At 44.7% G+C, this 15,316-nt stretch overlaps 1 protein-coding gene across 2 annotated transcripts in view; it reads left to right on the plus strand.

Moving 5' to 3' along the window:
• Window positions 1-14,236, plus strand: part of LOC126526342 (uncharacterized) — a 106,730-nt gene extending 92,494 nt beyond the window's left edge. For both annotated transcript variants that reach the window (XM_050174244.3, XM_055068146.2), the window contains 3 exons: window positions 7,973-8,067; window positions 8,944-9,160; window positions 14,097-14,236. In XM_050174244.3, the coding sequence (XP_050030201.3) occupies window positions 7,973-8,067; window positions 8,944-9,160; window positions 14,097-14,120 (336 nt within the window). In that variant the 3' untranslated portion in view covers window positions 14,121-14,236. The remainder of the gene's footprint in view (window positions 1-7,972; window positions 8,068-8,943; window positions 9,161-14,096) is intronic.
• The last annotated feature ends 1,080 nt before the right edge of the window (window positions 14,237-15,316 follow it).

Raw genomic sequence — 15,316 nt, forward strand, 5'->3', positions numbered from 1 at the left:
AGCCACTCCTGCATGTTTGACATTAGCCTGTAGGCAAACTCTGTATATGGCTCACTTCCGCCTTTCTCATTTTCCCGAAACTTCCGACGGAAAGCCTCCGCTGACAGCCTGTACTTTTTTAGCAGACTCGATTTCACTTGGTCGAAATCCTCTGCCTCCTCTCTCTTCAAGCGAGCGACTACGTCGGCCGCCTCTCCGGGTAACAAAGTGAGCAAGCGCTGTGGCCACGTTTCCCGAGAGAACCCCTGCTTCTCGCACGTTCGCTCAAAGTTAACCAGGAACAAACCAATGCCCTCTCCAAGTTTAAACGGCCGCATCAGGTCAGTCATGTTGAACTATACTCGTTCTCCTGCACCGTGTGCCTGACTTCCATTACGAGCGCGTTCTATCTCTACCTCGAGACGCTTCATTTCCAAAGCGTGTTGACGGTCGCGCTCTTTTTCTTTCTCTTGTTGCTCTCGCTCTTTTTCTTTCTCTTGTTGCTCTCGCTCTTTCTGTTCTTTAAGTTCGCGCTCCTGTTTCTCTTTTTGCTCTTTAAGGTCGCGCGCCTGTCTTTTTGCCCTCTCCTCAATGGTCTCAAGGCATTCCGACAGCTCGTCATCCTCAGCTTCTAACTCAAGAATAGCCCTCAGCAGTTCTGGTTTTCTGAGTTTGTCTGGGACATCCAGACCCAACTCTCTTGCAAGCTCCAGCAATTTCGGTTTGCACAACGACTTCAAATCCATGGCTGCTCTGAATGCTGCTTTCTCTACTGCCTACTATTGTCTTGCCGCAAACTAACCCGGCAGCAACGACAACCACAATTACCAGCTCTGTTTCTGACACTAACAAAAGCCTGGCAAAACTCAGAAGAAAGTCCCGCACTCACCAAACCTCGCAGCCAAGAATTCAGCGCAGTCGTTCCGCTGCAGGCAACCAGTCATCACACAGGGCTCGTTGCACTGCTCCCGGATGGTCGTTGTGCTGCTCAGCATACAGTCAACCGCATATCTTCGCTGCTGGCCTCCGTTGTCGCGATCTCACCGCTGGCAAACAGTTGTTGGAATCTCAGCGCTGACACCCGTTGTTGCAAATGGGTCGCAAGCCCCAAGGGTAGCGTTGGCCTGGCGGCCTGGGGCACAACTGGAAGCATCCGAAGGTCCCGGCAAAGCATGAGTCGACTGGTAACAGAACAACTTGTTTATTCTAGCATCGCAAAAGAGCGGCCGGTCAGGTCGACCGAAGTGGAGAGACGGGAGAGCACGTAACTCAACGGAAGAAATCGGAGCCTCTCTCTTGGCGTCCGGGGGCAGCTGCTTTTATACTCTCGCAGTTCAGGGGAAGAAGGAACGCCTCGTCAGAGGCGCACGTGATGCGGGGCACGGACAGGCTGAGAGACATGTTGAGACGAGTGTAGTGACGCATCCGCCGAGCCGGCGCCGGTCAGACCTCCTCGCTTCACACTTGGGGAGCTCCTCTCCCCGGCTGCCGCGCTTTGACAAGCGTGGGCACCACCATGCACACACACACACGCACGAACACTTGAAGACACGTGGCACTGAAACATGTCTGGACGCGCGTGGCGGGGAGGCGTATCGGCGGCGCTGAACGGGCCAAAATGTCCGCCGCTTTGAACGAAGCCCCGGCGTCCGTTGCATCCGCGCCGGCTATACCGCGCGTCGTAGGCGAAACGTAACATCTCTCAATCGATGATAGAGTGTCATATTTGACGGCATTTATAACTTATGCTGCATCAATATGTATCCCTCAAACGAATGGATCACCCTCTAACCGACGTATTCCTTGGTGGAATGAGCAGCGTAAGGAAGCCACGCAAAAATCAAAATAAGGCCTGGAGTCGCCTTCGCGACTGCCCAACTACCGAGAACTTGATCAGCTTCAAGAAAATAAAATCAGAAGGTAGAAGAACGCGCCGCCTTGCCAAAAGGGAAAGCTGGCAAAAATACATCTCGAGTATTATTTCATATACAGACGAAAGAAAAGCCTGGAACAGAGTAAACAGAATAAAAGGCCGCGAAACTCATCCTCTACCATTAGTAAACACGCAAACAGATACTCTTGAGGACCAGGCTGACTGTCTAGGAGCACATTTCGAGCACATTTCCGGTACATCTCATTACACAGATACATTCCTAAAATTCCGGCTACAAGCACAACAGACGACTCTGGGTGGGAAAAACACATCCAATTAAGTATACAATCGTCCATTTGGAATGGCTGAGTTCTAAGCCTCACTGAACTGCTGCAACAAGTCCGCTCCAGGAAGTGACAGAATAATGTATGAGATGATCAGACACTTACACTCTGAAATCCAAAAAACACTACTGTCACTCTTCAATTCCATGTTCTCTGCCGGCTACATTCCTTCTGTCTGGAAAGAAGCAATCGTAATCCCTATTCTCAAAGAGGGCAAGGATCCTTCCTCACCCAACAGTTATAGGCCTATAGCTCTGAATAGTTGTCTATGCAAATTATTTCAGAAGATGATTAACCGTCGCCTTATCCATTTTCTTGAAAGCACAAGATACTCAATCCCTTTCAGTGCGGATTTAGGGAGGGTAGATCCACAACAGATCACCTTGTCCGCATCGAGACAAATATCCGTGATGCCTTTGTCAACAAACAGTTCTTCCTGTCAGTATTTTTAGATGTGGAAAAGGCATACGACACAACCTGGCGCTTTGGAATCCTCCGTGACCTGTCTGAAATGAGAGTTCGAGGCAACTTGCTGAACGTGATTCAGAGTTACCTCTCCAAACGGACGTTCCGTGTTAGAGTTGGCAGTACGTTCCATCTCGTCCATTTACGCAAGAGGCTGGTGCTCCACAAGGTGGTGTGCTGAGCTGCACTCTTTTTATTGTCAAAATGAACTCGATCCAGACTGCCATAGCATGTACTATGTTTTATTCTGTATATGTGGATGACATCCAGATAGGTTTCAAATCATGTAACCTAAGTATCTGCGAGCGACAAGTACAGCTTTGCATAAATAAATTATCTAAGTGGGCGGACAAAAACGGTTTCAAGCTAAACCCACAAAAAAGTACATGCGTCCTGTTTTCTAACAAGAGAGGCATACTGGCGGACCCCGCAATAGATTTAAATGGAGAACGGCTATCTGTGAGCCATGAACACAAATTTCTAGGAATCCTTTTAGACAGTAAGCTGAATTTTGTACCACACCTGAAGTATCTGAAATCAAAGTGCCTCAAGTCTATGAACCTGCTGAAGCTCTTGTCACGTACATCTTGATGAAGCGACAGGCGGTGCCTTTTAAAGCTGCACAAAGGTCTAATATTAAGACGCCTTGACTACGGAGCAATAGTCTATAATTCTGCCGGACCTAGTGCTCTGAAAATGCTAGATCCTATTCACCACTTAGGTATCCGCCTTGCTACTGGCGTCTTTAGGGCTAGCCCTGTGCAAAGCGTCTACGTCGAATCAAACGAATGGTCATTGCACTTACCAAAGGACATATTTAACTTTCTCCTACGCCCTAAATGTTAGCTCAGATATTAAACATCCTTGTCATTCCACTATATGCGACTTGTCCACTGCTAGGCTGTTTCGTAAGCGCCCAGCCACTAGGCCTCCTTTGTCCCTCCGGTTGGAAGCACTCAGAAAATACAGGGGTCCCTCTTTTACACAATGTCCTAATGGCTCCTGCACGGCTTCCACCGCCTTTTGGAGTGGCAGACTATCCAATATGACATCTCTTTCTTAGAAATATCGAAACGAGCCCCGGAGGCACACATATATTCGCATATTCTGGAACTCAAGGAGAAGTACTCATGTGATGAATTTTACACAGATGCTTCGAAGTCTCCAGCTGGTGTTGCTTACGCAGCTCTGGGACCCTCACTTTCAACATCTGGACCACTAACCCCACACACCAGTATCTTTACAGCGGAAGCATACGCCATTCTTAAGGCCATTCAACACATACGGCTCACAAATATCGCTAAGGCTATTGTCTTCACAGACTCATTAAGTGTAATGAGAGCCCTAATTAGCTTACGAAAGCATAAGAATTCGGTTTTTAATGAGCTGTATAGCTTGTTATGCTCCGCATATATGTGCGACCAAGCGATTATACTATGCTGGGTACCTGGCCATAAAGGTATAAAAGGCAACCTAGCTGCTGACGAAAACGCTACGTCAGTGAGTTTTAGCGACGCAGATGGAAATATCCCCATACCTGCCACAGACCTAAAGCCCTTTCTGCACCGTAAATTGAGGAATTATTGGCAAGCAGAGTGGGATACACAAACGTTGAATAAGTTACATATTATAAAACCAAGGTTGCGGAATTGGATAAGTGACAAAACAGCACGGTACAAGGAAGTACTTCTTTGCCGATTAAGAATAGGACACACTTACAGTACTCACTCCTACCACTTGACTGGCGGGGATCCTCCTACTTGTAGTAGGTGCGGCGATAGCCTGACAGTCCTCCATGTTCTTATCTAGTGCCCTGCAATAGAAACAGAGAGGAAAAAGTATTTCCCTTCTGCATATTGGGAAAATATACCTTTCCATACTGCATTTTTCTTAGTGACGAACCATTTTTTCAAACTGCAAATAGTCTTAGATTTTTTAGCCGAAACCGACACCCTGAAAATCATTTGGCCAGGCAATTTTTAGCACATGACTAACAGCCCTGCATTCAAGGGCTCTCTTGAAACTCTGTTGTCAGTGTAATGTTTTATTGCATAATGTTTTAACGAAAGACCATTGCCATAGCCCACATCACTGCCTAGTTACCGTCATTATTTTAGCAACTATATATTCTACGCCACTTACAGCTACAGGTTTTAGGCCCTTTTACATCCATGTGACATCTGCCATGAGGAATGCATTTTGCACGCCATCCATAATACATCGTCAACATTACCACTTGTCATGGCGCTCTTTGGCCAAACCTGGCCCTTGCGCCATAAAAAACCACACATCATCATCAGAATGTATTGCGACATCATCTAAGGCAAGACACTCAGTACCAGCCGCTTGGTAACCGTGTACCGCCACCATAACCGTGTACTCGCAACAATTTGTAGAAAAGGCTTGAAAACAGTACGGTGCATTTTATCTCCAAGCGTCGACAAACCACGTTACCTTGGTTCTGTCTAGCTATGTGGCGTTTGCCTAATTTTAATGTTTGGCTAAAGTTATGTGGGACACCCTGTATATCGGTGGAGCGCTGTGCTGCTGATCAAGAAAATTCATATTTGACAGAAGAACTCAGGTAATAAAGACGATGCTAGAGCTCATCAAGTAGACTCACAGGAACCGGTATATAGTGCCACACGTTGAACGTTTTCTTTGCGCTGTCGATTTTTTAGAATTTTTCCCTTTGAACACACGACTACACAATTCTAGACAGTCGTGACGGAGGCTGCACATTGCTCAGCCATATAAACTAGATACTCGGAGAGCATAGCTGCAGGCGCTTTTCGCGCCTCCCGTGAGTGCTCGATGATCACTGAAGGGGCAAATGGAGCCACAGAGTATCGCACAACTACTCTCGTTTTCATGTTGTACAGAAACGCATCAGCCAAATGTACTCAGCGCCCACCGGTGGCGCTGTGCGCCGGCAGCCGCGCGCTCCGTTTATGCTGGTGGAGTCGCGCATGAAGCACCACTGAACAATGCATGACAACACAGAAAGTTTGCAAAGTGTCCAAGGTGTCAAACGCCACCAAGATTTGCAAAAAAAAAAGAAGGAATCGTGAGCCATTCCAGTATGTGAAGGTGGATGACCAGCGAAGCTGTGTCCAGCTCACGCCACAGAGGTGACACCGAATTTTGGACAAAGGTACGAACACATTTGTTGTCCTGATCGGTGGACATCATGACGAAAGGTACGCCGACTCATTTATTTTTACACATCCGCGTTAATTCGTGTTATATATTCGTTATATACATCGCGGTGTTTGCATTTCGCGGTATATTGAGGTAGACAAATTGAGACCGAAATCACCGCACCGACTGGCAATGGGCCAGTGCCGTCAACGCCTTCGCAGAGGGAGGGGCAGTATCGGAACGCTAGCAGGATGAACGGCAACGGAGCCAGCACTGCAAGACGACGACGACGACGAACGCGCGAGCAGTGGCACGAGCCATTGTTCATGACGATAATTTTTGCTCACACAGATTTGTTGACAGACGTAAAAACTGCACAGAACCCTAGCCATAAAGAGGTTCGCTGTAAAAAGGAATCCTTGCGCGCGGGCTTAACGATTCGTCTGTTAGGAGAAACGCGCAGTATTTTGCTGCTCTCCTTAATGAGTGGAAAATTTCCAGGTATCCCAGCTATCGCCTAAGAGAAGCGAAGGCGAAAGCCTTTCGAAGCCCTCTGTAATTTACCCTAATCCACTTTAATCCACCATTATCCTCATTAATCCACCTTACTCCACGCTAATTCATCGTAATATTCCTTCACCCACCCTAATCGAACTTAATCCACCATAATTCACCTTGATCCACGCTAATTAACTTAATCCCCTGTTATCCACTTTAACCGACCTTAATGCTCCTTCATTCTCCTTAATCCACCCTAATCCTCTAGATTCTCTTACTTGCTTTGTAACGTTTTGTCAGCGCACATTATGCGGCACTTGTGTACACACAACCTTAAACATAAACGCACCTACAGGTTCACACAAGAACTTTCTAGGTTCATTGCAATCGTGCTTTCCTCAAAGCGGGTCAACAATATTTTTTTGGACGCAGTGTTTAGCTGTTGTGTTTATAGTCATTTTTAGTGAGAAGGAACATACATGCGGATAGTAGGAAATACTGATCGTAGCCAAAAGGCCCGCGAATCGTTTGTCAGTTTTGGCCCCTTCTGGCTGACCAACGAACCGGAGCCGTTCAAATGCAACGTCAGAAAGGGGAAACTGCTGGCTAACATGGACACGCAATGACGTTGTCTGTTCGAGTAGGTACTTACGGGTCAATTTTTAAAGGGAACACGTGAGCGCAGAGCACGTCCAGCTTTTCCTTTCTCACAACGATACAATGGCCTAGATGGGAAGCAGATAACTTACACTTGGCAGCTCTGAATCCTTTCGGCGCACCTGCGCGGTGTACTGACATTGCTTCCCCAGGCACTTGTTGGGACATTTGCACTCACTGGTATACTGTCTGCCTGGTTCTTTTGTTTGCACCGTGAATTGAGATACTCCAAATGCTCTACCGTAGTAGCGGAATGGCGGTTCCCTCCGCCGACCGCTTTCCCGTAACCCGCTGCTCGACGCTCACCGCGTCCAATGCGGGGCGCGTAGTCGCTGCGCCGTAGCCCATTGTCTTACACCCCTTGGCGGGTCGACGGGAACGCTGTCGCGTTCCACTCTTGAAGGCGAAGCAGAGTAACGCATGAGTTGTTTCTTCGTCTAGCCGAACCAAATATAGCCAAGCAACAGCAGTTCACCAGGCTAAACAGTGGTTCAACAACTAAAATAAAGGCTAGTATGCTTCGCATCCTGGGCTTAACCTTAGCTAAGCCACAGCCATTTTTTTCATAGGCTCCGGTGTAGTAAAGTCATTTTCCTGGATATATCGAAGTTTTCCAAGTTCTTGGGTCGATTAGGGGCACTGGCACAGCAGACAACCTATTCTTGCGAAGGGTGTGGGGACTCGCAGCACAGCTGATCTGTCCTTATGCATGCGTTGCTCATATCAGCAGGCATGTGCGAAGGTTTATTTCTTTTTAATTTCATCTTTAGAAGTCGCAATAAATTTTCGTGAACTAGAGTTAAAACGGTATATTCACGCACACCAAGCATATACCCTCGTGCAAAGACAGCGCAATCGATAATCTCATTACTGTTCTTGATTATGCAGCAGCTGTTACCCTTTATAGATGGCAAGAACAAGTGCCTGCTGCCAATATGCCAATTTAACTTTGTAGAGTTTATTTTTTTGTTGAAAGTGTGATTTTTGTGGGAAAATCTTCTGTCGTCCATTCCAGATAAGCCTGAAATTTGCAGAAGTGTGTCATCTCAGCGCCGGCGGTTATGCCGTAATAGAAGGAAAGTACAAGAAGATTGACAGCACTCTCTCCGGGTGAGTGAACATGGACTGGTGACCTGTAAAAAAACAACGCTTCGACCCAAAACAGGGTGGTCCTTTGATAACACACATGAGGATCAGTGCTCTAAATGCTAGAAATCGACACGCTGAACCACCTGATGTCGATTTCACACGATCATTTATTTATGCGATGCGGATAGGCGACTGGCATAAACATGGCGTAGCGGGATGCCTACGTGAACTGGAGTGCTGTGGCAGTAGACGCTAACGTCGATGTGAATGTTAGTGCCTGAAACCGCAACAAGACATGCTTACTCATAAGCATCACTTGTGTCGCGTTACAGAACGGGTAATTCATCCTTTCTGCTTATTTCGCCATCTAAGCAGTCCCACAGATGATATGCCGTCGTTTAGACGGAAAAATAGATGTTATTAAGGAAGCTCCCGAAGTGTTCTATATATAATGACACTTATGAAAGACATTATACTGTAACTATAGCTATTCTGTTTTCGTTCCCTCTAGTCCGCAAACGTGAAATAAATTACGGGGCTAAATAAATTAAATTACTGCCCTACCGACAGCCAACCAATCCTTTAGCTTTGTCTTAATTCCCAACCAGAAATGGTTGCCACGGGTATACCGCGAAGGGTTCCTTGGATATATAAGGCCATCTCTGTTCTAGAGCTAGATACGGGAAGCCGCGGGACCACATAAATGAACTGAGTGACAATCCGTTTCCTTACTCGCTGTGCCCTATCACGACATTTAGGATAGTACATATCAGAACAAGCGACGACCATCGCGGCCTAGTTGTGCGAAACTCGAGTCGACCATCTCATGTAGGGAAACCTGAATGTGCGGGCAAGATTGACCTCTACATCTGCTGCGGTGCTTTGAAATAATTGCAGGATTCTCATCGGTGTGGACAAGTCTGGCAGCCCGGAGTATCAGACATTCCCCAGCTACAATGACCCTAAGCAGCTTGTGACTATCCTGGTCTCTATTGGCGAGAAGTACTGCGCGGTGTCGAGCGGCTCTAGTCATGTGCAATTCAACAAAGTGCAGCCGGGCGACGACTTCGTGTGGCTGGTGGTGAATAACATCGACATCGAGAAACTTGAAATTGTGAGTGGCCAGAGCAAGGCTCTCCGTAGTTTACCGGGAAGCAGAACCACGCAAGATGTATTTAAGGCGCCTCAGAATTCAGCGCTAATTCGGTGTTCAGTGTTTCTCACTGAAAACATTAATTAACATTCTTGAAGCCATGAGCAGACACTTGAGAACACGCAGATGGTAAACATTGCCTCGCCACGTTTTCACATATTTTTCTGCTTTCATTTCTCCCCGTTCTCTGTTTTCAAAAATAGAAGAGAGAAACAAATAATATCGCAGCGGCGAATACCCACTGCCGCTAGAGCGCCTTTACGCTGGGCTGTCTGAAGCACGCCATCGCTTTGGCACCCAGCGAGAGCGGAGCAACCCATTCAGTAATTTTCCTCCGACTTAGTGTTGCTTCATGCCTCTACGCTAATCGGATTATGGTTGCAGTGGCGTCTAGAGAATGCCGAGTAGCACACACGCAAACAGCGCTGAAGTTACCAGCATTTCTATGGCGGACAACATAGATGACATGCAAGGTGAATGTGCAAGAGGATGTACTATGAGTGATGCATAATTTTCGACAAAACTATCGACACTATCAACACTTGAGTCATTAAGAAAATTATGCGGATATAGTTGCAACACTACAGATAATGCACTATTAACTATAGTATTTAAAGAAGCTCTGTGGTCTTACATGCCAAAATTACTATATGACTATGAGACGATGAGCAAAACGAGAACAAGGTGCGAGCAGGAGCCAACGTTTCGACATGTGGACTTGGCTTCTTCAAGGTGCAGCCTTGAAGAAGACAGGTCCACTTGTCGAAACGTTGGCTTTTGCTCTCCCCTTGTTCTCGTTTTGCTCATCGTCTTGAATTTCTATCCCCTGTCTTCCCCGTGTCTTCCCTATATGACTATGAGGTACGCCGGAGTGGGGCTTCAGAAAAATTTAGACCACTTGGGTTTCTTTAACGTGTAGCCAATGCATGGTACACGGGCTTTTTTTTTTGTATTTCGCCCCTATCGAAATGCTGCCGCCACGGCGGGAATTCAACCTCGCAGCCTCGGCCTTAGCAGCGCAACGCCAAAGCCACTGCGCCGCCACGACGGGTATCTATAACACTTCATGTGCACTATGAATAGTACTGTAGAAAGTGCACTAACGATAATCTAAAACGGCACGTTGTACCGCAAGTAGACACCAATATATAAACTTCGCGAACGTGTCCCTGTCCCGCACACCACACTAAGGTAACCACGGGCGGGATCAAACTTGTTTCGGCGTAATCAGTCATGCGATGAAGATAAAGTCGTGAAAGCCTTTGACCTTCTGGTTGTTAGAGCGCGAGTATTCTAAGCACTTTGCTCAGTGTGAGACAGTATCTGTCAAGTATGTGCAAGAAGGTACAGTATCTGTCGCATTTATTGAGCGGACATTCCAACTTGCAATCAATCAAACAATTTGTATCATTTCATAAAAATAGTTTACAGTAGAGGCATACGGAAAAAGGTCACATAGTAAAAACTGAATTAGGACCTTCTATTCATGGTTAACATAAAAGTTACGTTAGCAAGAAACACCAACTGAATTGGTACAACTACAGAAATGAAAAATAATCAAATGCAGGTATAAGTAAATTAAGATATTATTAGACAACAATGTATCGGCAGTAAGCAATATTGTGAAACTAGGCAAGACTAACATAAAAGAGGAGGAAAAAGAATAAAAGAAATCAATTAAAAAACAAACTTAAGTAAGATGTTGAACTACGTAAGAATGGCAGGTCTAAAACGAAAGTCGGTTGATGTAGTGCATGCACTGTGTCACATACATATCACATAAAAAAAAAATTCTGTTCATGGTAAAAGCGACGGGCATTCTGGAGTTTTATGACAAATGGTAATGTAGTCCATGATAATATGGCTGGAACGTGAACTGTCTGTTTACCGTAATTAGTGCGCACTTTGGGCAGAATGAAGTTATTATGCAGCGTGAAACTTGTTAAGTTAGTGTTTCTTAAAGATGATATAGGAATTAGAAACAATGAGATTTCTTCGTTCATTAGCTTGAAACGAAAGTGACAAGGTTGTACTTGAAAAGAATGGCAACGTCCAGAATGTTATTTGCTTGTAGTAACTGTTTAGCATTGGCGATGTGTGGACTCGACGTGATTATTCTAATCCCGTGGTTCTGTGTGGTCTGTATCAGTTTTAGGCGAGCAGCGTACGTGTTACCCCAGGAAGTTATGCAGTAATTAATGTGATAGTGTGCAAACGCGAAATACAGTGAGAGCAACACATGTCTTGAAAAGAATCGACATGTCCTAATGATAATGCGTATTCCATGTGATAACTTCTTCTTTAAATGAGTTATATGGCGATGAAATTTTAGGTTACAGTCAATAATAACACCTAAGTATGCGCATTCTACACTTGCTGATAATAAATGGCTACCAATGGAAATGGGCGGAATGCATACTGATTATTTATTTTGGGAGGAGAATTAAATAAATTTTGTTTTAGTGGGGTTAATGGTAAGTCTATTCATTTGGCCCCATTCTAACAAGTTATGAAGATAACTATGAAGCCTTGTTATTGCAGTTGCCATCATTTGCCAGAATTAGTAGTTGTAGGGTCATCGGCATACAGTATACACTTAAGGGATATGATGCATTTAGGTAGATCATTAACATAAAGTAAAAACAATAACGCGTCCAAAACGGATCCTTGTGGTACACCTAAATTAGTCATTTTAGGATTAGAATAAGCATCGGAAACACTAACAACCTGCTGTCTGTCTCAGAAGCAGCTGCATAACAGTAGTAAAGAGGACCTGTTATACCTATTGAATTTAGTTCTTGTGAATCAGTGCTATCAAATGCCTTTGAAAAGTCTACAAATAAAGGTGCTGTAAATTTACCATCATCAATGGCTTTCTTTATTTAGTCAGTAAGAGATACAAGTGGTAGGTAAGTAGAGTAGCTGGATCAAAATCCAAGTTGGTCAGGTGAAATAATATTAAATTTGTTTAACTGTTTGATTAATCGTTTTCGATTATTTTCTCGATGACCTTCCTAAGGAATGGTAAAAACACAGATTGGCTTATAGTCAAATAGCAATGAGCGATCACCTTTTCTAAAAACTGGAGTAACCCTGCCACGTTGTAGCTAGCGAGGAAAGGTCCCTATTTTAAACATGAGAATAATAATTTCAGACAGTAGAAATGATATTGATTTAAAATTAATTTAAAATTACCAGGATGAACGTTGTCCAGTCCAGCAGTAGTTATTTTTAAATTGTTAATTACTGATACCACCTCACCAGGAGTGGTTGCAAGCATATAAAGTGATTGTGGAAGACGCTTTCATGCTGTTCAGTTTGAGTGGGGATATTAGGGGAAAAAATCGCTGAAAGCATCCTCAATATCTTAAGTGGTTCTAAAAAGTATTACCCATCGTGGGATATTTTAGGTATACTATCACCTCCTTGCCTCCTATTCAAAAGTGAGCTTACTATTGACGGTTTTTTTTCTTTACATCAGAACCGCATTTGAGTATCTTTCCTTTAATATTTGGTTTTAGGCTTTATAAGCCGAGAAGAAAGTGTGTTGTAGAATTTCTTATACCGCGCAGGTAGGTTTATGTTGAATGATTGTCTCTTTGTTCTTTTTGTAAACGTTTTCTCGTCTGCGCACGGGTTTTTAGCATATTATCGGTGACCCATGGGATTTGAGGTGAAGCCGCTTTCTTTTTGCATTTGCGTATCTGATGGTAGGAATGATAGTGCGATAACAACTTTGTTAGAAATCGCGTGAAGGCTACCTGCGGATCATTGGCGTCAAGAGTGAAAGACCAATCAGTGTGCGATGCAGCTTCCGAGACCCATGGGATCTGAGGTGAAGCCACTTTCTTTTTGTATTTGCGCATCTGACAGTATGAAAGATAAACGAGAAGAAAGGGGGTTAACCGAGGGGCCCGATTTTTATTAGTTATATCATAAGAGGCCAACAGACACTGACACAAAGGACAACATGTGTTGTCCTTGGTGTCAGTGTCTGTTGGCTTTTTATAGTATGAAAGATTGTGTGATAAAAACCTTGTTAGAAATCGTGAGAAGGCTACCTGCGTATCATTGGTGTCAAAAGCGAAAGACCAGTCAGTGTGAGATACAGCCTTCTGAGAATAACTTTTATCGAAAACAAGTTTGGTTCAAGAGTTGGAATAGGAATAGCGTGCAGATGTAGCGCGCAGAAAGAGGGGAGAATGGTCAGTAATGTCACCTTCAAGTACACCTGCATCAGACGGATTCAAAAGATTAGGCAATGCATGATCGATTAGAGTTCTAGAACAGCCAATAACCGAACGTGTATGGACATTAACAAGACATTCGTAACCAAAACCCTGAAAACAAGATTAATGAGTGACAGAGCTCGGGGATGACTCCACTAAATTTATGTTCATATCACGCATAATTATGACATTTTTTGTTTCCTTGCATAACTTTCCCATTATTTTTTCGAGAGAAATACAAAAGTCTGGAATTAAAGAGGAAGGGGAACGGTAAACGCAACAAAACTTCATACTTTGCACAAACCTAGTTCGATTACATACAACAGTCGTATATCAATGTTGAAATTTATGCCCATTGTTTTACATTGACGTGTTTTGCTACTCGCTTTCTCTCGTTATATTTTGTCTAAAAATAATCTACACATTCCTGTTTGGGTTGCAGAAGGTAGCCCAAAATTTTGTTAAATGGAGTTAAGCTTTTTCCACTTCAATACCGATGGATATATTGGATGTAAAATTGGCTATGCGTCTGTTATATAGTGCAGTCAACTGTTCAGTGGTAGCAAATTTTGTAGTAACTACTTTAGCGAACGGAGCGCAAACGTCGCGTCGTATAGCATAATCAAGTTCACGAAATCTAATTCTCCTTCATTTTTCTTGCCTTCCAGCACCGAGGAATAAAACCTCGCTAACTCGAACACACTATTTTCCTCACTTGCAAATAAACGCACCTTCAGAACATAATTTTGTAAACAACTATGTGCCCAAATAAACGTGTGTGCGTGTGTTATTAACACACTTCGATGGCTGTCGTTAGCCCCTTTTCATGCAAGTTCCCGCTGCCACTTGGATGGGTCACATGGCTAGTTAGTGATTCACCTTAGTAAGTAGATGGCACAAATATGGATACTGACGTGTGCGGGCTCGTATCACGTCCGGGTCACCACCCATCTTGCGGCGTGCAAAATCAGCGATGACGATGAACCACAATAAACAGGAGTATGTTTTCACTGAGCACAAGGCCCCTATAGCTGATGGTCATTCGCCTCGGCGGATCAATCTCCCCGGGCCCTCGCGCGATATGAGCCACGCGCCCGCTTCGCCTCCTAGCCAATGGCCTGTCCCTGGCCCAACGTCGTTGTCCTCATCGTCCTCGACGCCGATGCTGCTACACTCGTTTAGGTCTCTCTACGCTTTCGCGCTGTGTTGGCCTACTAATGTCCCGCACTATCTCGCTCATTTGTGCAAAGAACGCCTGCAAATATTCTCCAGATACGGCAGTGAGGAACCCCTTCATCAAGCTACTGATCAAGCCCACCATCAATCACTCGCTTTCAGCCTGACTGTGCATGAAGTGCTAAGAAAGTAAAACTTACGTTGCTGAACGTAACAGAGTTGGAACCCTCGCCGCTGATTGCACGGTCAATGCTTACAAAAGCTTTTACTATAGACAGACTACAAGTTTTCTACAGTCCTCAGACGGACAGCTTTGCCTCGTTAGAGATGTACTTTTACGCGAGTCAGTTATACAGGCTGCTTATAAACAAAATGTGTTAGCAGGTGAGTTTTATCTTGTCTGCAGTAGTACAAATTATTTCTAAGATGCTTGTTTGCAGAAAAACGTTTGATGCAAAAGTTAAAAAAAGCGTAGTGTTGGCACTACAGGCACGCATTGTTTTCAAAAATAGTATTGATTTTAAAGTAAAGGTTCTGAGGCTGCTTTGTAACGGCGCACTTCCAGCGAGGCCGTAACCATCAGTTTGGGATCATGGCTTGAGTACATGCCTTTAATGCGAGAAAAACTCTTGTGAGGGAGCAATTCGCCAGCGAAGCTCTCTTTGCCTCGAGGATTGAATGGAGCGACGCGTCGAGAAAATCCGCGGTCCAT

This window comes from Dermacentor andersoni, chromosome 8, assembly GCF_023375885.2.
Source record: "Dermacentor andersoni chromosome 8, qqDerAnde1_hic_scaffold, whole genome shotgun sequence".
Classification (NCBI taxonomy): Eukaryota; Metazoa; Arthropoda; class Arachnida; order Ixodida; family Ixodidae; genus Dermacentor; species Dermacentor andersoni.